The sequence below is a fragment of the Anabrus simplex genome, chromosome 1 (assembly GCF_040414725.1).
Source record: "Anabrus simplex isolate iqAnaSimp1 chromosome 1, ASM4041472v1, whole genome shotgun sequence".
Classification (NCBI taxonomy): domain Eukaryota; kingdom Metazoa; phylum Arthropoda; class Insecta; order Orthoptera; family Tettigoniidae; genus Anabrus; species Anabrus simplex.
In genome coordinates this window covers 1,196,113,695-1,196,136,718 of record NC_090265.1, presented here as the reverse complement: position 1 = coordinate 1,196,136,718, position 23,024 = coordinate 1,196,113,695, and the positions used below count along the sequence as shown (strand labels likewise).

At 38.1% G+C, this 23,024-nt stretch overlaps 1 protein-coding gene across 1 annotated transcript in view; it reads right to left on the bottom strand.

The window, feature by feature from the left end:
* nonC (serine/threonine-protein kinase Smg1) overlaps positions 1-23,024 on the bottom strand; it is a 794,437-nt gene that overhangs the window by 344,486 nt on the left and 426,927 nt on the right. Inside the window, 1 exon segment of the mRNA XM_068225601.1 lies at positions 18,828-19,000. Within this exon segment, the coding sequence (XP_068081702.1) occupies positions 18,828-19,000 (173 nt within the window).

The following is a 23,024-nucleotide window of genomic DNA, read 5'->3' as shown; positions in this document are numbered from 1 at the left end:
TTTTAATTTTGCCCAAGACAAAAAAATAAAGTATCAATTAGGTGGTTTTTAAATTAATTTCTTGACTGTTTGTCACAGAACTTGAGAGAAATTGATGAGGTCTACAAATTTTTTACAAAAGTCATTTGAGGTCAAAGATCTAGGAGACATTAAGTACTGTCTCGGGATTGAGTTTACTCAAGATGAATCCGGTATCACCTTGGAACAGAAAGGTTACATTATGGAGATCTTAGATCGCTTTCGAATGTCTGATTGCAAGCCCGTTGCCACACCAATTGAAGCTGGAATTAAACTGTGAAGATCAAGTACTTGATCCAAAGATGATAGCGAGAGGCCACCATACAGAGAGCTCATAGATGCTGTTATGTACGTATCAACTGCAACAAGTCCAGATATATCCCATGCAGTGAGTATCTTAAGCCAATACAATGATTCTTTTCACAAAGAACACTGGCAAGTGGCAAAAAGGGTACCGAGGTAACTGAAGGGTTCTTCTGATGTGGGAATCACCTTTGCAAATGATACCAGTAATTTAACTGGCTACGTAGATGCTGACTGGGCTGCATGCATCAACGATCACAGATCATACACTGGCTTTGCCTTTACAATGTATGGTAGAGTTATACCTTGGGAATCCAGGAAACAACGGAGAGTGGCATTGTCCTCAGCGGAGGCTGGATATATGGACTTGAGTGAGGCTTCGAAAGAGGCAGTGCACTTACTACGATTAGCAAGGGAGATAGGCATTAACAGCGTGTTGACTGTACAGCCATATAATGACAACATTGGAGCTCAGAAGGTTGCTGGAAATCCTGTTTTCCACTCTCGGGCTAAGCACACTGATGCGCAACATCATTTTTTATGAGAAGTTCTTTCATCTGGGGACATCCATCTCGAATATTTGTCAACTGAGAAGATGCCTGCAGTCATATTAACCAAGGGACTACCGAAGGATAAGCACTGGAAGTGCTTAGAATGCCTGGGTGTCAGAAGACTGAAAGGTTGAAGCTGGTTCATCCTTTGAGTGGGGGTGTTGAGAATATTTATATATATTCATACGACTCTGGCTGAGCTACCATCAAGTAGCGTCACCTACACACTACGTTTTCTTTTTCCATTCTGACAAGTCATGACTGCAAACTCCTTGTCTATTGTTTTCACTGTATCCATCTGTGATTTATGTATGTAATAAATAGTGTAATTCTAATATAAACCGTGCTGACCATATTACTTTCCGAAACATCGTGCCTTTTCAGCACATTCTAACCGTGTTCAGGGGCAAGCGTTTCCTGACGAAGCTTCTCTTGACCAATGGCTAACAGATATCTTCCAGTCGAAACCAAAACAGTTCTACATGCGAGGCATTCAACTGCTACCTGAACGTTGGCAGGTCATAGAGAGCGGAGGAGAATATTTCACTGAGTGATTGTGAGTTACAGTGCATGACAGTGACAGTAAAATAATGTAAAAGTTTAAAAAATATATATAAGAACCGCACAAACTTATGCATCGACCCAACAATTTTCAATTATACAATGTGTACTAGCAAGGCGGACCCAACACAAACTATTTTAAATAGTTTTTAATAGCTTCAGACAAGTCAATACAGGATAAAATCTAATACCTATTACGTTTTTTTCTTGAAGGTAGTCGGCCAAACGATTCATGCCACGAGATAACACTGTTCACCACCGGCCACACTACTACTATCCAAGACCGACTCCAATACTCCAAGCAAGACCAACTCCAATACTCAGTGATTCTAGTGAACTCAGTTGATGCTTGTTAGGTTTTAGGAAACTTGGATGTTTTTTACTATTCTCCGTTGCGTATCTATGCTCATTTTAATCTAAGCTATTAACAAGCAGCTGAAGATGTCTCCCATGAGAGGAAACATGTACTGCCAATTAATAATAATGTTATTTGCTTTACATCCCACTAACTACTTTTTACGGTTTTCGGAGACGCTGAGGTGCCAGAATTTAGTCCCGTAGGAGTTTCTACATGCCCGTAAATCTACCGACATGAGGCTGACGTATTTGAGCACTTTCAAATACCTCCGGACTGAGCCAGGATTGAACCTGCCATGTTGGGGTCAGAAGGCCTCAACCGTCTGAGCCAATCAGCCCGGCGTACTGCCAATTTTTGATTATGTAATTTAATTGCAAAGTGTGATTACAATTGTACTGAAAAGTTGGAAGTCCTCAAGTATTTTATTATAGAGTAACCAATACTCAGACCGTAATATTTAAAAAAACATAGTGGCCGAATTAGCTGATATTGGTCAACATGAAAATATCACGTACATATTACACCAATGGTGTTAACGTAATATGATAAACATATCATAGGGAAAATCACTGTTGCACCCATGAAAACTCTTTGCAAACAACTATCCATCACATATTTATAACTTACTAGAAGCACATATATTCTACTAAAATACATAGAAAGTCGCACAGCACAAGAAAACAAGCTGATTATTTAAAAATTTCACTTAGTCAAATGAAGTTCTCTCTTAGATGTCACTCTACTAGATAGATGGAAATACAATCATGATAAAACTGTTAGAATGATATTTATAACATCATTTTGAATGTTTAAAAATAAATTAAGGTGCAAAATTCCTCAACTTATTCATTCTCATGAGAACTATGAAACATAACTTGTTACCTCAGTTTCAAAATGGTGGACATTTTCTAATATGAAGATAAAGTTGGAATTCAAGAGGACAAATTGGGACAAATATTCATTTATAGGAAGGGGAGTTAGGGATTGGAATAATTTACACACAAAAAAGCAAAGTCACCTCCGTACAGGCCATGAAGGCCCTTGGAGGAGTGTAAGGTAAAGGCTTCCACCATTGTTAACCTTGGCACGTGATGGGGTAGAGTGGTTAGCTCTACGCCCAGCCGCCTTTGCCCCCAGGAATTAACCTGGTAAATAATTTACCAAGGGAGATGTTAATAAATTTTCAAATTGTTTGCAATTGTTTAAGAAAAGACTAGGTAAACAACAAATAGGGAATCTGCCACCTGGGCAACTGTCCTAATGCAGATCAGTGGAGACTGTTCGATAATGTTTAGCATTCACAATTAAGTATTTCTTTATTTTCCACCTAGTCGATACAATGATTGCTTAAGGCAATTTTTAATGGTCAAAAGTGGTACATGTTTCGTATATTATCAACATCTTCAGCCACATAACACTGTTTAGATAAAAAATATATAAAATTGACAAAGTAATGCTTTAGAGGAAGTGTACCACTTTTGACCATTAAAAATTGCCTTAAGCAATCATTGTATCGACTAGGTGGAAAATAAATAAATACTTAATTGTGAATCTATTGAAGTGCGATACGGACCATGAAGCTGATTTTATGTAATGTTTAGCATGCAAAGAAAGGGACGTACACTCAAAATGATTCTGCTAACCCAACGAACAGTCCTGGTACTGCTAACATGTGTTTACATGTGGCATAGCAGCACCTCACACAATGATGGTAAAATTAGTAATTAAATGTTCCGACATTAAAGATTATGTAACAGGTTTTTACCCATTGAAGAACATGAGTGCAAAAACTCTATTGACTCTAAACACTGATATCTTTAACCTACGCAGATAAGCTTCAATTTGGTGTAGTCTGCTTGGTAACAGATAACCATAGCATGAATCGGAAGGTGCTGGTACTGTACAACCCTGCGTTTCAAACCCAGCTAAACCCTCCGTCACTATTTCTCCTGTGTAACAGTGTACAGAATGCTCCCTCTGTGACACTTAAAGGTTTTGTTATACTCCAAGATCAAGCCTAGATTCTTATAGATTCTTATAAAATTCTTATAAAATACACTTGCATTTAAATCACTCAACACTTTGAAGCACATAGATACTGGTGCAATATCATCATACCAATTATCAACTATCTAAGTGGTATTTTACTATATATATATATATATATAGGAATAAGTACGCCATTTAGAATGATAAAAAAATCTTCCCTAATATCAGACTTACTCTCAAAATGATGTATGCATGCTATTGTTTTGTCATCGAGTTCAAAATAGTCACAATGTGTACCATGTTCCTAATCAACATCTCTTACCATGTTTTATTCCTTAGAGAACTTAATCATAGTATTATGAGAGGCATTATCGTATTTGGATTTAAACCCAGTTCATAACACAATCAAAACAAATACATTCTCACATTACCGTGAATGATTACAGGTCCTAAGTGTCCATTGACTCATATAAATACACTCGCACACTTATATTCTACAAAGAAACTAATATTTATTGTTAATTTTCTATGAAATTACACCGACTGTATACGAAAACAACAAAACCATGTTTCCAACAAGCCTGGCTAGTAGATTCGCCATTTTGGAATGATCAAGAATATCATTAAGGTCTGAGGATTGGAGTCGATCTTGCTCTAAGTCACGGTGTAACGAGACTATCCACAATAAATATTGTAGTATTGATTGCCCCTCATGAAATTATACAATCGATCATTCTCGAATACACACCAAACAAATTTGAATAATGGCCTGTGGACAAGAATGCTTGGAATGGATTGGGAAAACATACATAAAAAATGTTTTTATTTCACAAATTGTGGCGTTTGTCGTGTTCTTCAGAAAATTTGCGTTATTTCACAATTTAAATTCACACCTGGACAACATGAAACATGTAAATACATGAAATAAAACCCTTACTCACACAATAATATATGCATTGCAGAGTCTGTATTACAGTAGAATCTCGATAATTTGAAATCGGTTAATTCAAAATCCTGCTTAATTCGAAGTAGCTCTCATTCTCGGAAAAATGAGGTATGGCTTTGCATTTTATGTAAATTGGTTAATTCGTAATTCAAATAATGTTGTTCCCACTACCGAAATTCAGACTTTTAACTGAAAACTGCTTTTACATTTTTTTTTAAAATTGTATTTTAGAGAGTAATCTACATTCAAAATGTATCCGTGTCTTGATAGAACACGTTTTCTGGAACGTGCAGAAGTAGCTTTCCCCACCTTCACTCACTTTGGTGTGTCTACAGGGTACTTCGTATTTGCTAAGTTTGAGTGAAATCTTAATTCTTTTGTATTCAGCATTTAAAGGAACGCCACGATATCGCATAGCAGGCAGTGCGTGGAGAAGCAGCATCCACAAATAATGGTGATGGCAACAGATGGCGAAAAAGTGTGGCTCATATAATCAATTCATATGGATGAAACTGCATTGTTTTTTTAATGCTGAGCCCGAACGGACTTATGATTTTAAAGGAAAGAAGTGCCAGCCAGGAAATCGTAGACGCGTGGGGGTACAGATGAACTGAAGCGATATTTCAGAATATCGGTGAAAGGCGTATCTGTGACACAAAAATATCTGTGGCTTTTTTCTGTGATTAAGTCACAGGAAGCCCAAGCATATGATTATCGTCACGGGTCACAGAGATGAGCTTAAATGATATTTCAGAGTATCTGCAACTGGCATATCTGTGACACAAAATTATCTGACTTACCTTCAATTCAGTCACAGGAAGCACGAGCACACGATTAATGTCACGGTCACACTTTGGTCGCGGGAGGCCAGTATGGAAATACTTCTAGTTGATATGACAATGGCGGGTAGTAATTTTCAGAAGATTCAGGACATTAGAAGTGGGTAAAATAATATTCCTATTTATAACTTGGAGTTTTAATAATGCACAGGAAAAAGGATGTTAACATGACGCACAATAAATTAACACCAATATAAATGGTCCATTGTTAGACATTATAAATTTTTCAGCAAACTCATTCCTGGTTGCCAGCTACGTTTCTAACGAGTGCTTGTCCTCGCTCCTAAGTGCTTCAAGAAGTTTTCGCTCCTAAGTGCTTCAAGAAGTTTGTCGTCTTATCTTTTTGTTTAAAATTAACAACTTCAACTTTAGGTTTAAATTTAACTACCCCTAAGTGACTTTTATCCTAAATATTAAGCTATTATAAGCTCCTTATGCCATTCTCCAGAATAAGGCACCATATTTACCAGATTTCATTTCAACGCAGCAATTTATGTATTTATTTTTGAACTTTTAACTAACTATGTGTTACCACATTTAAAAAACAAGACATTCGTAAAGATCTACAATAAGGATTGATTATACGACTTTGTCATAGGAAACATGTCCCTATCTATATATATATAAAATAACTTGGCCTGACTGACTGACTGACTGACTGACTGACTGATTCATCATCGCCGAGCCAAAACTACTGGACATAAAGAAATGAAATTTTGGGGATACATTCATGTTAAGATGTAGGTGCACGTATCTAATATGTAAAGAACTATTTCTTAAATACAAATAAAAAACTCTTATGTATTGAACAGGTGGAATTTATAATCTAGTATTATTTTTTGACTTTAAGTGCATTTCAATACAGACCATAACATGAGATTTGTAGATTTGTAACATCTAAGAGGTAGGTTCCGAGCTGTCAGCAGAGAGATGGCGTGGAATGACAATAGTAGACGAATAAGTTTGAGTGGAGTCTTTAAAAGTAGGAAAGATCACAATATGAAGGTACAGTTGGAATTCAAGAGGACAAATTGGGGCAAATATTCATTTACAATATAATTATATAAATTAACGTTGTAATGGTCCATCTGTATATATAAAATAAGAGTTTTGTCTGTACATTGCTCAGAATTTGAAAATAATGATATTTCTGTATTGGCCATGTCCATAGTAACAAGAAAATGCACTTTTTACTTTTCCGTAATTTCTGTCTGTCTGTCTGTCTGTCTGTCTGTCTGTCTGTCTGTCTGTATGTATGTATGTATGTATGTACACGCATCACGAGAAAACTGTTGAAGAGAATTTAATGAAAATCGGTATGTGAAGTCGGGAGATGAGCCTCTATAATCTAGGCTATAAATCACTTTACTCACACTGAGTGAAACGGTAGTTTAGGGTACGGCCTAAAATTGAATTCTCAACTATTTATGTTATTAGTGGTCGTACTTCCTAAAAATTTAATTCTCAAATATTGTTGTTATTAGTAGTCCTATCTTGATGAAAATCGGTATGCAACGTCAGGAAATAAATCGCTATAGTCTAGGCCGTAAATTATTTTATTCACACTGAGTGAATGGTAGTTTAGAGGAAGGCCTAAAATGTAATTCTCAAATATTTCTTATTAGAGGTGTAATTGATGAATGCTACGTAACTAAGGTTATATAGCATTAAATTTCCTATTATGCATGTCTTATACATTGTTACCGTACTGGCTATGATCACGAAGATATTCATGAATTCGGATTTTTGTTACTAAGTCCATATCAGTGCCGAGTAACGAGAAAATGGGTAAACAGTATTTAATTAAAATCGGTATGTTAAGTCGGAGAATAAGAAACTACAGTTTACGGTATAACATATTTTTACAAAGTCGAAAGAAAACTAACTGTGAAGGCCTACAATATAGAAAGCTCATAACACTGATCAACAATAACATTACATTGACCATTGTTTGTCGTGATGTGCTTTGTGTCTTCTGTTGCCCCTCATCTCCGGTAGATAGGATTACTGCTGCATACAGAGTATTTTTTACTTGATTTACGTCGCACCGACATACATAGGTTTTATGGTGACGATGGGATATGAAAGGGCTAGGCGTGCCTTAGGCCTTAATTAAGGTACAGGCGCAGCATTTGACTGGTGTGAAAGTGGGAAACCACGGAATACCATCTTCAGCGCTGCCAACAATGGGGTTCAAATCCACTATCTCTCGGATGCAAGCTCACAGCTGCGCACCGCTAACCACACGGTCAAATCGCCCAGTTGTACAGAGTGTAACAGCCTGCCTGAATATTGATGGGAAGTAGGTGGGGAGTTAGATAACTTTCTTCTTTAGCATGCCAATTCCCCTGGTTTATAAATTTTCTGATACTACTGGTACGTAACACACTGGATCATCATAGTATTCGGGCTATTCAGTCCCTACTCTGAGGCACTGATTGGAATGAACAGTGTGCATATTTAGCGGAATAATGGCAGATGAGTGTTCATGGCAATCTGCGACTTGGTCATCCTAGCTCTGGAACTTTGGACTATTAGATTGGCACCGCAATCTAACTGCAGCACTGTTTGTTAAAAGTAATAAAATGTGCGGCTTTCCATTTGATCAAGTATTTTATATGATAGCATTGCTTTTAATCGCTAAATTCATACTTACGTTTTTGTAATGACCTATGTTGATTTCAGTTAGGGAAACCACAAAGTAAGTCTTTCTGAGAATCCCGTTGCAAAGCACGGGCACATCAGCTAGTCTTTCAATATTATAACATGCAATATTTTGCTTTACATTAACTAGGGACTAGTTTCGGCCTGGGTTGGCCACCTTCAGCCTTAATATAAAACATCTAATAACTAAACAAATGTACATACACACAATTGACAGAAAACAAATGAACAAATATATACAATTGACATTAAAAACTGGGATGAAAGAACGAGAATAAACTAGGCTCTAAATTCTTAGCATCTTGCATATTATAGTATTGAAAGGTGGACCATTACAATGTTAATTTATAATCATATTGTGATCAGAACCATGAAGTTTATATCCTATGAAATATTCATTTATAGTAAGGTGAGTTAGGGACTGGAATAACTTACCAAGGGAGATGTTCAATAAATTTCCAATCTCATTGAAATCATTTAAGAAAAGGCTAGGAAAACAAGGGATAGGTAATCTGCCACCTGGGCGACTGCCCTAAATTAAGATCAGTATTGACTGATTGATTGTGTTACAATGCAGAAGGAAGCGAGAGACATTCTCCCCTCAACATAGGAAAGTTCCATAAGCCACGATCTTTTAAGGGTTTCGGATATTGTCCTTGCAAGTACAGGGCATCTAAAATGCATCCAGAGCAGTAATTCAATGAATAAAGCACTTGCACAGGGGAGCCAGCATATATATCTCCTCGTCTATGGATCATATTTTTCTTTCGTTACATGAGGTTATGTTTGGCAATGAGTTAACAGAGTACATTATTTGAATACTGTAAATGCACCTTGTTGAGTACATTTTGGAAATAGGTTTTTCCATAGCACTTCAAAGGTTTAAACTGTGAATCAAGGTAATTGCATGCAGTAACGGGTCTTAGAATATTTTGTGATGCAGCTAGAGTTGGCATTTCTGAATTGGGTGTTGACGGTTAATTCAAAGTCCGATTTTTGTCTCAACAACTTTGAATTAACGAGGTTTTACTGTATTTGGGATATTAACAGTCCAGTAAAAACAGTATTAGTGTTAATAACAACATTGTAAGGCACTATTCTATAGTTCCATTATACGTATTATTCAAACTAATACTTTTTTACCGATTTGTAAATATCTCAAATGATAAGGATTCTACAGTGTATACATATATTTTAATCTAATAATGTTTTAATTAATACATGTCACTTGAAGATGACTCATAAGTTTTCGAAACATGTCTGAATAAATACTTCATTAAAAGAGACGAAATATTACAGTAGAAGTCCGCTATAACGAGTACGGTATACAATGAGAACCCCGTTATAATGAAAGTTTTTGCCTTGTTTAGTTCCTTCAAAATTCCTATATTCAACTGTGTATTATCCTGTGGTTACAGTATCCTTTATCAACAGCGATTAAGCGTGCGCGAATTTTTCTGTTACCAACATTTATGCACCCAGCGATTATATTGCATGCGATCAATCATCTTCGGTATCATTTCCTCGCAATGTCGACTAGCAAGCTCTTTCGTTGACATTTGAAAGCGACGCTGGAGTCCATGAGTAATACCTGTCGATTGTTGTTCCACAAAGGAAAATGGAAACTAAAGAGGAGAACATGTTTTCGTAATAAATACGTAAATAACATGTCCGAAAGCATAACTCTTAAAAATAAAAGCTGAAGAAACGATTGCTTAGTTTTAATGCTAAACCCTGCAATTAAGTAAGAATGGGATACACCTCAAGATATGGCAGAGTACTTCACTGATTCCGAGGACAGTTTATATTTTCACGCGTCTAGTTGAATTTTGGAAAGGCTGTTCCCATGTAAACTTTTAGCAAGGAGGTTATCATGTCTCTACGTGTGCCTGAATGACGTTTTCATGATAGATACTGTATACGGTTAGGTGACGCTCTTTGAAGAAGAAAACTGGAACATTTGCCACAGAGGCCTCTGGGGTGATACTATACATTTTTTAGAACGAAATTAAACACACACTTCCATGTAGTATCGGATTTTGAAAAATAACTAACGAGCAAGCCGCAGTGTGGATATCATCTGCAAAACCGCAGGTTTTGAACAAACTGATTGCAGTTTCATACCGATTTTATTGTGTGAGATTTTTTCCACAATTTTATGAAAAATCAGATATAATGACAATGCGATATAGCGAGTAAATTCGTCGACGTAATGAATTTTCGCTATAACAGACTACTTCTGTACATTCAACAGCAGGATCAATAAATACATATATTATTTTAAGAGTTGAACCGTCAAGACAGAGAATGAAATTGGTGATCTGTAATGGAAATGCCAATCAGGCAAAGAAAAAAGCCAACCCTTCCTGTAATTTTAAAATAAAGGTTGCAAAACTAACTAATAACGTTAATAACTCACTAATAACGTACCTCCAAAATTCTTCAAGTTCATTAAGAGGACCCATAGGAATACAGTGCAAACACGTAACATTTAATAAGAAAGAGAAAATTTTGATAGAATACTATTGCACACAACTTAGTTTCTGACAGGCACGTAAATGAGTAAATTATGTGAGTAGATTTGGCAGTTGGAGGAATTACGATGAGAACTGTCTCAGTGTATTGATCATGTGAGGGAGCAGATGAGGATGAAGTTGACAAATCTTATGAATCATTAAGTGACATTGTAGCCAGGGTCAACAGCAAGAATAGGCTAGTGCTAATGGGCGATTCCAATGCGAGAGTTGGAAATAGAACTGAAGGAAATGAAAGGACGATTGGTAAATGTAGGGAAGATATGGAAGCTACAGTGAAACCTTGTTAAGCCGTTTCTGCAGGGGAAAGGAAAAAGAACGTACTAAGCGAGAAAATGTACTAACGAACGTACAAATAAAAGAACTATCCAACAGGGATGTCGAAGCACTACAAACAATTTTTTCCGACATGGGAGCATTTTACGTCATGTATCCGCAGGTACAATTGGGCAATCTACCATTTCACCATTTCTCTCTCTCTCTTTTTTTTTTTTTTTTTTTTTTTTTTTTTGCTATTGGGTTTACGTCGCACCGACACAGATATGTCTTATGGCGACGATGGCACAGGAAAGGGCTAGGACTGGGAAGGAAGCGGCCGTGGCCTTAATTAAGGTACAGCCCCAGCATTTGCCTGGTGTGAAAATGGGGAAACCACGGAAAACCATCTTCAGGGCTGCCGACAGTGGGGTTCGAACCTACTATCTCCCGAATACTGGATACTGGCCGCATTTAAGCGACTGCAGCTATCGAGCTCGGTTTTCACCATTTCTAAAGACGAGAGGAAAGTATTAAAAGGTGTGCAAAACATGAGAGAACAAATATGAAAAAGCTTTTCTGCTGGAGATTATAAAATAACAAGTACCAATACAATGAAAGGTGTGAAAAACACCACACAACAAATATGAAAATGTGCACAGGGGCCAACAAAAATATCAAAACATTATTGCAGATCACACTCTTTCTAAAACATGTGTTAGTCTTATTTCGGATCAGTGCTTTATTAAACATTATTTTCTGGTCACACTCTTAGACGATGAATTGGAGATTAAACTCAACCGCATGCAACTGCAAGGAATTACTTAGGCCACCACTCTGAATCAAACAAAACTTTGACCAACTTGAGTGATCGAGTCAAAACTCGAAGGTGCGAATTTCAACATTCGTAGACTCTGCGTGCTTATGCCAGTCCACTTTCTGACAGATTTTAATTTTGTCTTCATTATTAAGGAATTTTACATTTTCCGGATCCATAACTAGGCTAATACAAGACAAATATGCACCACGCTAGTCAATTTCACAAAATGGCGTTCCTAATCCAGATAGGGGCTACCGTATAACGGGACAAATATTAGCTATACTTTACTGTAACACTCAACACAAAACAACACAAAATACATTTCTACCTTCTGAATAGAATGCGAAATACAAGTACAAATAGGGTCACTCTATCATTCATCAATGTTGCTACTAACTGGCAAGCAAAACTGAACATTCCTGACCCTAACGGCTTGCTCCCCGAAAGTGTAACTTATACTTTGAAGTTCAGGAAGGTCTTTTCTCGTAATCACGCAACTGTGACGACGCCTCTTAGCTGAGTTGGAAATCACGTTTCTTTCAGAAGGGATGACAAATACAGTAACATTTTCAGGTTTAGGAAAAATGTGATCATGCTAATCGGTAATAGTGAAAATGTGTGATGCGATAAGCGGCGTATTTTTATATATAGATTAAATACGATGAGAATCGGGACTGTGAATTTATGATGTGCTAAGTGCGGAAACGTGTTAATGAGGAACACACTAACAAGGTTTCACTGTAACAGGAATGGGAGGCATTTGCTGGACTTCTGCACTAGTATGGGTTTAGCAGTTGTGCAAACAATTTTCAAGCATAAGGCTATTCAGCACTACACATGAGAGGATAGACTATATCTTACCAGGCTTTGAATTCAGGAAATCTGTTAGGAATGTGCAGGTTTTCAGGGATTTTTCAATGATACAGACCACACTCTGATCTGTAGTGAACTAAGTATTTCTTGGTCTCCCAGCTAAATTTTGTTTGCAAGCGGAAGCTGAATTAGCATAATTTCTGTTTTTCCAAATGAAATTTTCAAACCAATATTTTGAGCTATTTCCTGTAAAGATTTTATTTCTTGTTTTGTTTCCTGAATATCGTTGGCCAGAAGAGCTAGATCAGCAGCAAATCCTAGACAGTTCAAATGTATGTTATCCTTCTGGGTTCCAATTTTTATATTTTTCAACTTGTTCTTGTACCATTCCCTCATAACGCACTCTAGTGCACAGTTAAAAAGAAGAGGTGACAATCCGTCACCCTGTCTTAAACCAGTTGTTACCAAGAATGGTTCAGAAGGTTCCCCTCTGAACTTAATTTTAGAAATTTTATTAGTTAGAGTCTTCTTCTTCTTCTTCTTTTCTAGCCTATTTCAATCCACTGCTGGATATAGGCCTCTTCCATGTGCTTCCATCGTCTTCGGTCTTGAGCCACTTGGAACCAGCGTGTTCCAGCCAACAGCTTTATGTCGTCGAGCCATCTCTTCAGGGGTCTTCCAATGCCTCTCTTGTGTCCCCATGGTCTCCAGTGAACAATCCTAGAGGTCCACCTGTTGTAGTCTTGTCGAGCTACGTGTCCTACCCATTGCCATTTTAGTTTTGCTACTATCTCTAGGATGTCTGTAACATTAGTTCTTCTCCTGATGTCCTCTGAACGGATCTTATCCCTAAGGCTGATCCCTAGCATCTGTCGCTCCATGGCTCGTTGTGTTCGCTGAAGCTTGCGAGCACTTTCCTTCGTCAGAGTCATCGTTTCCAGACCGTAAGTTGTAACTGGCAGCACGCACGTATTATAAACCTTGGTCTTCAGGTTAATTGGAACATCCTTGTTAGTGAGGATGAATCTTAGTTTTCGGAATGCAGTCCAACTCATACCTATTCTGCGAGGAATTTCTGCACGTTGGTTGTCTTTTCCAAGTTTTATCTTGTGTCCAAGATAGATGTACTCATCGACAGCTTCTATATATTGGTTTCCCGTTTTAAGTGGTCGACTCTCTGGGCTTAGTATTTTCGTTTTATTAATGTTCATTTCCAAACCAATCTTAGCAGAAGCAGTTTTTAATTCTTGGATCATGCTTTCTAGCTCATCTAGATTTTCACTTATGAGCACAATGTCATCGGCAAAACGCAGATGGTTCAAATATACCCCGTTGATTTTTATTCCGTTATTATCCCAATGAAGGGTTTTGAATACATCTTCCAAGGCAAGGGTAAACAGCTTTGGAGAGATTGTGTCACCTTGTCGAACTCCTTTGCCAACTGGGATTTTATTGGTGATGAGGTCTTCGTCCACTCTGACTACCATTGTTGCTTGATCATAAATGTTTTCCAGAAGCTTTATATACCTTGAGTTTATCATGGCATTTTGAAGTGCCTTCATGATTGCCCAGATCTCCACTGAGTCAAAAGCTTTTTTATAATCAATGAAGGCCAGATGAATCTTGATGTTGTACTCAGTGGTTTTCTCCAGAAGAAGACGAATAGTCTGGATGTGTTCAACAGTTGAGAAGCCTTTACGAAATCCCGCTTGCTCGGCAGGTTGATAAAAATCCAGTTCTCTTGTGAGGCGGTTGGTTACAATTTTAGTCAGGAGCTTATAAAGGTGTGATAACAAACTCACAGGACGATAGTTCTCTAAATTTTCCTTATCACCTTTCTTGAAGAGAAGTATCACTTCAGCATTTTTCCAATTTTCTGGTATTCTTCCAGAGTTAATACACTTGTTCATGAGTATTCTCACGGCTTCTAGCAGATCTCTTCCACCTAATTTCAGCATTTCATTCGTTATTTTATCCTCCCCAGGGGATTTTTTATTCCTTAGTTGTTCAAGAGCACTTTCAATCTCAGCAGTGGTTACTTCCGGTGTTACTTCATGTGTATAATTCTGGGCTAGTTGTTCATCACTGGATGGTTTATTAATGGTTGATGTATACAGCTTGTAGTAGAAATCTCTAATAACTTCAGTAATCTTTTGCCTATCTGTGACTATTTCTCCATTTTGGTTCTTAAGTTTTGTAATTTTTGGTCTTCCTGTAGACATGCTGTTCTTTAAAATCTTCATGTTTTTATTTTCTTCAATTGTCTGTATGATCATGTTATTATTAAATTTCCTTAGATCTTTTCTTATTTCCTTGCGAATGGTCTTGTTAAGATTTTTGTATTCTGCTGTATCCCTGTCCATTGTCTTCCTGTCCTTAATGAGCTGCATGGTATTGAGTGAAAGTCGGCTCTTCTTATTAGTTTTCTTCAATGGGATCTCCTTTGCTGCATTTTGAATACTGACTGTAATTTTCTCATTAAGTTCGTTCACGTCCAAGTATTTCAAATCTTCTGTTGGGTTAAGTTTTTTGGTAAGAGCTTGTTGAAATGATGATTGATGTGTTTCTAAGTCCTCTACTCTTGGAAAAGTGTACCCCCTTGTCATTTTGGACCGTTCAAGTTTGAGGTCAAATGTAAAGGTTGCTCGAACTAGCCTATGGTCGCTTCCTGTATCAAATCTATTGAGAACAGTAACATCTGTACAATACTTCTTCTTGTTGGTCAGGATAAAATCTATCTCATTCTTGGTTTGTCCATCGGGGCTCTTCCATGTCCATTTTCGTTGGATGGGCTTTTTAAAGAAAGTATTCATGCAATAGAGATTTTCGGCTGTGAGATATTCTAGCAATCTTTCTCCTCTTTCGTTTCGATCGCCTAGTCCATATGTACCAATGTTCTCTGGGTCTCCGATTTCCTTTTGACCCACTTTTGCATTGAAGTCTCCAATGATGATACAGAGTTGTGTCTTTTCTGAATTTTTCGCTTTGGTGATATCTTCATACAGCTGTTCCACTGCCTCTTCGTCAGAAGTACTCGTTGGAGCATAGACATGTATGACTTGTATGGAGAATTTACTATTCAATTTGAGGACGATATATATCACTCTGAAAGAGACACAAATCATCTTGTGTATGAATTCTTTGATATTTTTATTGACAAGAATAGCAACCCCATGTGTAGAAGCATCCCCGTTATTACGTAAGATGACATGACCTGATGGAAGGGTCTCAGCTTTTTCTCCTTGAAGGCGAGTCTCACAAATACCCAGAATATCCCATTTTATGTCATGCAGTTCTTGTTCTAGCCTTTCAAGGTCTTCAGCTAGTCTCATAGTTCTTATGTTGTATGTGGCTATTCTTACTTTTTTAGTCGTTCTTTTCGAATTTGTGCCTCCCCCAGAATCCTTGAGGCAGACTGACGTATTGTCAGTGTGAGATTCTGAGTCTTTCACTCTACTCACCTGGGGTAGTTTTGTTTGAAAATTCGAAGTCATAGGAGTTTATGGAAGGTGTTCGGCAATAAAACACCACGCTTGCCAGACGTGTTGGTGAGTTGTGATTCAGCCGCCCCTAACATGGGGAACAGACGCTGTCGGGGTACCGCCACTAACATGTGGAACCGTCGTGCCCTTTGTGTGTTGTACACGTATTAATCCCCATGTACAGGGCTGCCTCTTCCAACATCTCCGCCGTACCGAAGGTCACCCTCTCCGCCGTTGATGTCGTTGAGGTCTTCACTCGTAACCCTGAGCTGGGACCCTTACCAGATACTACACACCGGGTCAGCGTGCTCTGAGACTCGCATAGGCAGGGGCGCCACTCCCTGGGTAGAGCTGCCTCCAAGGAGGGTCTCTACCTGCTATCAAACCCGTTGCCTTATCCTGTATGAATACAGCCGCTCCTAACATGGAGATCAGACGCTGGGTGTAGCCGCCCACATTAGTTAGAGTAAGTTCAATTAATTTGATTCGCGTTGGGTGAACTCCGAAATGTCTGTGGATGGAGTCTTAAGCTTTCTTGAAATCTACAAATGTTATTGAAAGGGGCTTGTTTTGATTTTTGTAATATGCCATGACTAGCTTCAAAGTTATTTGTTCAGAGCAGCTCCTCCAAGGTCTGAAGCCTCGCTGGTATTCACCTAACTCTTGATCAACTTGTTCTATCCAATTATATAGTATCTTAGAGAAAATCTTATTCATGCAGTCAAGGACGGAAATATCTCTATAGTTGTCTGGATTACTTGTTTCATCTTTCTTATGAATTGGATTAATTATAGCTGTTGTCCATTGTTCTGGGAATTTTTCTGATATCCACATCTTCTGTAATATCATATGGAGGTATGTCGTAGTTGCACTGCCGGCATATTTCCACATTACATTACATTATAATTACATATTAATTATTTCATTTTTAATAATGTAATATACCAACAAATAGGTCTCCCTATAGGATCACCGGCATCACCCCTAGTTTGAACATTTCTTACGCAGTTTGTTACATGTGACATGTAATTTGGTTTTTCACTATATCAAAACCTTGTGTATCAACATATCAAAGATCAAATTTTAAGACTTCCATGTGATTAGATTGCCAGTTGTATGTGTGATGTTTTAAGAGTTGATACATGTACTTTATATTCATATTTTAATTTGGTGTTTCGTTCCATATTTTAGTGGGTCATGCATTAGTTTCCCTATGGATTTCAATTTCATTGTTCTCTTTTAATAATTCAAATGTAATGATGCTTTAGTACTTATGGTATTTAGCTGAAGATGTTCACTAAGTGGACAAAACATGTATTTATATTCGCTATTAGGTGATACCTTTTACCTGATTAAATAGTGTATTAAATTGGTGGACCTTTTACATTTGTATATGTTTAGTGCAGTCAATACATCTATAAATTAGTCAACTTTTGATTCAGTGTAGAGTGGAGAGCAGTCAGTGACCATGCATGTGCTTGCATGCTATTATTTACTATAGTTTCCACCTGGATACTACTGCAAGACAGATGGTGAGCAAAGACCTTTATGTTTATGTAATCAAACAATTCTACCGGTTATTTTAATACGTTCTGTGTCTGCTGACTTCATCCATATTATACTGGTACTACTTTATATAAATATTTAGTGTGTGTTTTTTCAACAATCTTAAGAACAGTCGCAGAAACAATTAGATATTTTCTAACAATCATTAAGAAGAAAATTTATAGCACTAAGGATTTTTAAGATTTATAACAGTGTATGTTTAATAATTGTAATTATTCAAATTCGGTCTTGGAAAGTAAGGAAATTTTGCATGCTGGTAATATCGGTGATGAAGAAAATGCCACAGTTCTGTAAACATATACGATGAGTGAATAATTAGACTATGTTTTAATAAATATTGACAGGGTGGACCCATTAAACAACCTGGTGTGCTTATTTAAAATCAAGGCAAGTCAAGCGATTTGAGACTTCTAAGCGAGTGTTGGCGATGCAGAAATTATGAGATTTTGTTGAAGATGTAGTAGACAATCACAGAGATATTGATTTCAGCTTTGATGATAATAGGCTGAAAGAGAGACATTACACCTCGAGAAACCCATCCACAGACAAGAAAAAAAATGCCAGCCAGTGATTTGAGTTGTCAGAAAGTAAGTGTCAGGAAAGATGTAAGAACAATGCATCAACAAATTTGATCATTTTTGGTCCTCGACTGGTCCGTATTGACCAAGCTCAAATTTGTTGACCCGTGGCATTTTTCTGTAAGAACAACGTATGCAGCCTGCAGAAATGTGCCTTTGTGCTAAGCCCCTGTTTCGAGGCACACTATACTAAAATCAACATGTAAAGATAAGATAAAAATACATTATCAGTAACAAGAAAACTATCTTTTCCAAAACATTCAGTAAAATACAATACACATTTGATCAAAATAATTTGCAGTAAATCTATGTCCATAATGTGCTGTGGGCAGTTTCTGCTTGATGACAATTTATCAACCATAAAGGAGAACACGAGAAATATCAGTCTGGTTAGTTTCGTGGGGTAGAGGAAAAAGAATACTAAACCACTAGGTAAATCTCAACTAACACTGTGATCTATACAAGGCTTTTCAAAGTGAATATAAGAGTAAAATAAATTATCAAAAATACAACAGATATTCAGGTTAAGTTTTTAAATAAAAAGGATTACCTGTTTAGAGAGAGTATCAACCATTGCCAAGAAGCAATTCTTCAAAACAGAAACTTGGCTATCTACTTCATTACTACACTCATCATCTTCCTCTTCTTCCTCTTCCTCCTCCTCCTCTTCATCCTCAAGATCTCCTTCTTCTGATCGTTGTGATAAGCAGGTGCTGAATAAACCTGGAAAAGAAACAGTAAAACACTTAAGTAACTTTCAGCCATAAAAATTCCATAAAACAAAGAGAAGATCCAGAATTTCCAGAAATTAGGAAACACCAACTACTGAAAAGGCAACTCGAACCCAGGAAGACTATTGCTGCGTGTCAAGCTTCCTGCAGCCCTGTTCAATATTTCCTGGAAGGATTGAATAAGTCAGGCACCAGAAACCTCTTTGCCGGCCTAATTATGACCTCTCTTCTACCTATAGTTCTCTTCATCTGGTTTTCCCGTGCGCTTTCTCAAACATGAAACAATAATGTTCCTATTATGGCTGAGCACTGAAGATCCTAGGACACTATCATGAGGATATATCATAGGAGACTAGCTGCGAAGAGTTGGTGAGTAGTTGGATCTGAACGGCAATAGTGCTGGATGTCGTCAGCATAGGTGAGGTGGGTGTCCCACCAGTGTCAATGTCGGAGTATAGTCATGTTCTGTGTACTGTCCTGAAGCACTGAGTGGAGTACTATGTGTGTACTACAGTGGACTGCAGACCGGCGTGGAGTACTGTGTGTACTGCCTTGGAGTACTGAGTGGAGTACCGTGTGCGACCATGGACTGCAGAGACCAACGTGTAGTGCTGTGTCTCTACTGCTTTGCAGTGCTGAGTATCATGTGTATTCTGCCTTGGAGTACTGTGCATGTGCTATCAGGAACTGCAGACTGACATGGAGTTTGTGTGCGGAACAGTTGGTGTGAATAGAGTTGGACCAGTGTTGTCGCCGTTGTGATGAGTATTTTTTTTTTTTTTTGCTATTGGCTTTACGTCGCACCGACACAGATACATCATACGGCGACGATGGAACATAAAAGGGCTAGGAGTGGGAAGGAAGCGGCCATGGCCTTAATTAAGGCACAGCCCCAGCATTTGCCTGGTGTGAAAATGGGAAACCACGGAAAACCATCTTCAGGGCTGTCGACAGTGGGGTTCGAACCCACTATCTCCCGAATACTGGATACTGCCTGCATTTAAGTATTTGCAGCTATCGAGCTCGGTGTGATGAGTATCATAGTGCTCATTAGCATAGTTGAGTCGTTGCTGTTATGTGACTTCTATTTAGTTGTCAGTGTTCAATAGTTCACTGTGTGGAGCGGCCACATGAAATAACTGTGTTGACAGTGCGAGCTACCGAGCCCATCTGGAGTCGAAGCAGGGAACAGTCTGTGCGTGCCATAAATAATGTCAGAATTTTCCAGACTTGTAGGGTGTGGTCCTCATGTTTCACCGAAGATTGCGTTTGCATAGTTGCCAACTTTAAGAAATCAAAAATAGGAAGATCTTTGAAATATTGGATTTCATCACATACACTGCTGGAAAAATTAATAGCAACTTGGTGAATTTTCTCCTCATATAAAACTATTTCATGTTTCAGTGTGACAGGTCATTACAAAGTAATACAATCTATATATTTTCTGAAAGCTTGTTTTATTGCCTCTCTAATGCAAGGTAACAAATTAATTTATTGCCCTTCACATAACAGTCTGTGTAGCATTTCTTAATTGAAGGGAAAAAAAACAAAAATTTTGCATTTTACATGCTAGTGTGTATTGAACCACCAGATAGCAGTAAATGCTCTTACTAGTGTTACTGACCGTCCACAGCTGTCTCTGTTGTGTAAACAGCTGCTAGGTACTACTTCCTGTTGTGCATTCCTACTTCTTGTCTGTTAATAATCCCTCTGAATCCTCATAGAAGTTTTCATATTTACCAGTTGGTTTCTTTTTGCTTGAAAGAGTTTGAGTGCCAAATTGTAATAAAAAATCGGTAGAAAATATGATATATCACCAAGAAAGGCTGCAGGGATTGTGACATTAACTGAATGTGGTAAAACTAATTCTGAGATAGCTCAAATTGTGGGAGTGCACAAAAGTACAATTGGGAAACAACTGGCCAAGTTTCGAGAAACGGGTGGTCTTATGAGTGGTAGAGTGGGAAAATGTGGTAGAAAACTGAAAATTTCACCCAGGTCTGACAATGCTTTGCATTGTTTATGTCTAGTACTTAGAGACAAATGGAGGGAAACATCTGGGGTTAATGTTTGTTCTAGAACTGTAAGGAACAGATTGCAAAAATTTGATTTGGTGTCCAAAAAGCCTGTAAAGAAACCAATGCTCACCAAACAGCAACGTATGAAGCATATTCAGTGGGCTACAGAACATCAGCACTGGCCAGCTGAGCAATGGCGTAAGGTTCTCTTCAGTGATGAATCTCAAGTCAATATTGGTGGAAGTGATGGTGGTTGTTGAGTGTTTCAGAAAACAAGTGAAGCACTGAATCCAGCCCGTACTCTGAAAACTGTGAAATTTCCAACTAGTGTTATGTTCTGGGGGTGTTTCTCATACAATGGTGTTGGGCGTATTGATGTCCTAGAATCCACCATCAATGGGCAGAAATACAAGACAATTTTGGAAAAGAAAAGGCATAGCCCTAGTGTAGGCATTCCACTCACTCCGCTTGCTGTACACGAAAGCTCGGCGGCCGGTGATGCTATTGTATTATTAGTTCACGGGATTGCCGATAGGAGCGTCCTTTACGATCTGCCAGCGATCTGCGAACTGTTGCCAACTGTTAAGGAAATGTCCAGCAGACTGGTGCGAAATTTGTTATTAGGTTACAACCAGCAAATTACTTTTTTTTCTTGCCGTACGGGCAGTATGCGCCGCGGCGATAGTTAAGAGCCTCTCAAAGGGAGTGTGGCCCCCAAAGAGGGTCCACTATTCTCATGACACAGCTTGGCCTGTATTTGCAATGATAGGTTACAGCTACTAATTTCTTTTTCCTGCCGTGCGGACAGTATGTGCCGCGGCGATAGTTAAGAGTTTCTCGAAGGGAGTGTGGCCCCCGAAGGGGGCCACTGTTCTCATGACAGAGCTTGGCCTGGATTTGGAAAGATAGGTTACAGCTACTAAATTACATATTTTTCTTGGCGTGTTTCTTGCTGCGTTTTTATTCTGCGCGGATTGATAACGGAACCAGCGAGTTACGTCATGTCAGCCAATGGCCGTTCTCGTACCTGGCCAGCTAATGGTCGATGGCACGTGAAAACTTTCGTTGTGTTATAAAAGTAAAATTTTTTTGCGGGTTGGTGAGTCCCTGGCAGTGGTAATTAACACATCTCTCTTCTAAAACGATTTTAAGGTACAATTCATATATATATTTCTTCGCAAGGTTGTGTGTTATATACTGCAGTGCCTAGGATAGGGCACTACCGAAGAAAATGTTACCATCAGGAAGGGATTTATTTGCAGGACAACATTCGTTTTTCAGGATGATTCAGCACCCTGCCATCATGCAAAAGTGGTCAAAGACTTCTTAGGTGAAAAAGAAAATGTCACAGCGCTGTCTTGGCCTGGAAATTCGCCAGACCTAAATCCACTAGAAAATTTATGGGCGATTCTGAAGAAGAAAATAAGAGAAAGGAAGCCCCGAACACGATTGCAATTGATTGAGGCTATTGTTAATATCTGGTAACATGGAATACCCATTGAAACTCTCCAAAATTTAGTAGATTCTATGCCGAGGAGGTATCAAGAAGTTTTAAGGTCAAAAGGCTATCCCACCAAGTACTAGAGCCGAGATAAGAAAGTAATTAGTGAAGTGTAAAATTCTGGTTTTGTCCCTTCAATTAAGAAATGCTACACAGACTGCTATGTAAATGGCAATAAATTAATTTCTTACCTTGCATTAGAGAGGCAATAAAACAAGCTTTCACAAAATATATAGATTGAATTACTTTGTAATGACCTGTCACACTGAAGCATGAAATAGTTTGATATGAGAAGAAAATTCACCGAGTTGCTATTAATTTTTCCGGCAGTGTATACTGCGCCACAGTCTAAGTGGAAAAAAAAGGACAGGATAAAAGACATACATACCTACAGTTACAATGTGAATTGGCCATTAAATATAAAATCTCAAACTAAAAATCAAAACTGGTTACAAGAAAAATGTACCTACAGTAAGTCCCATGAGAGTTGAAGTCTG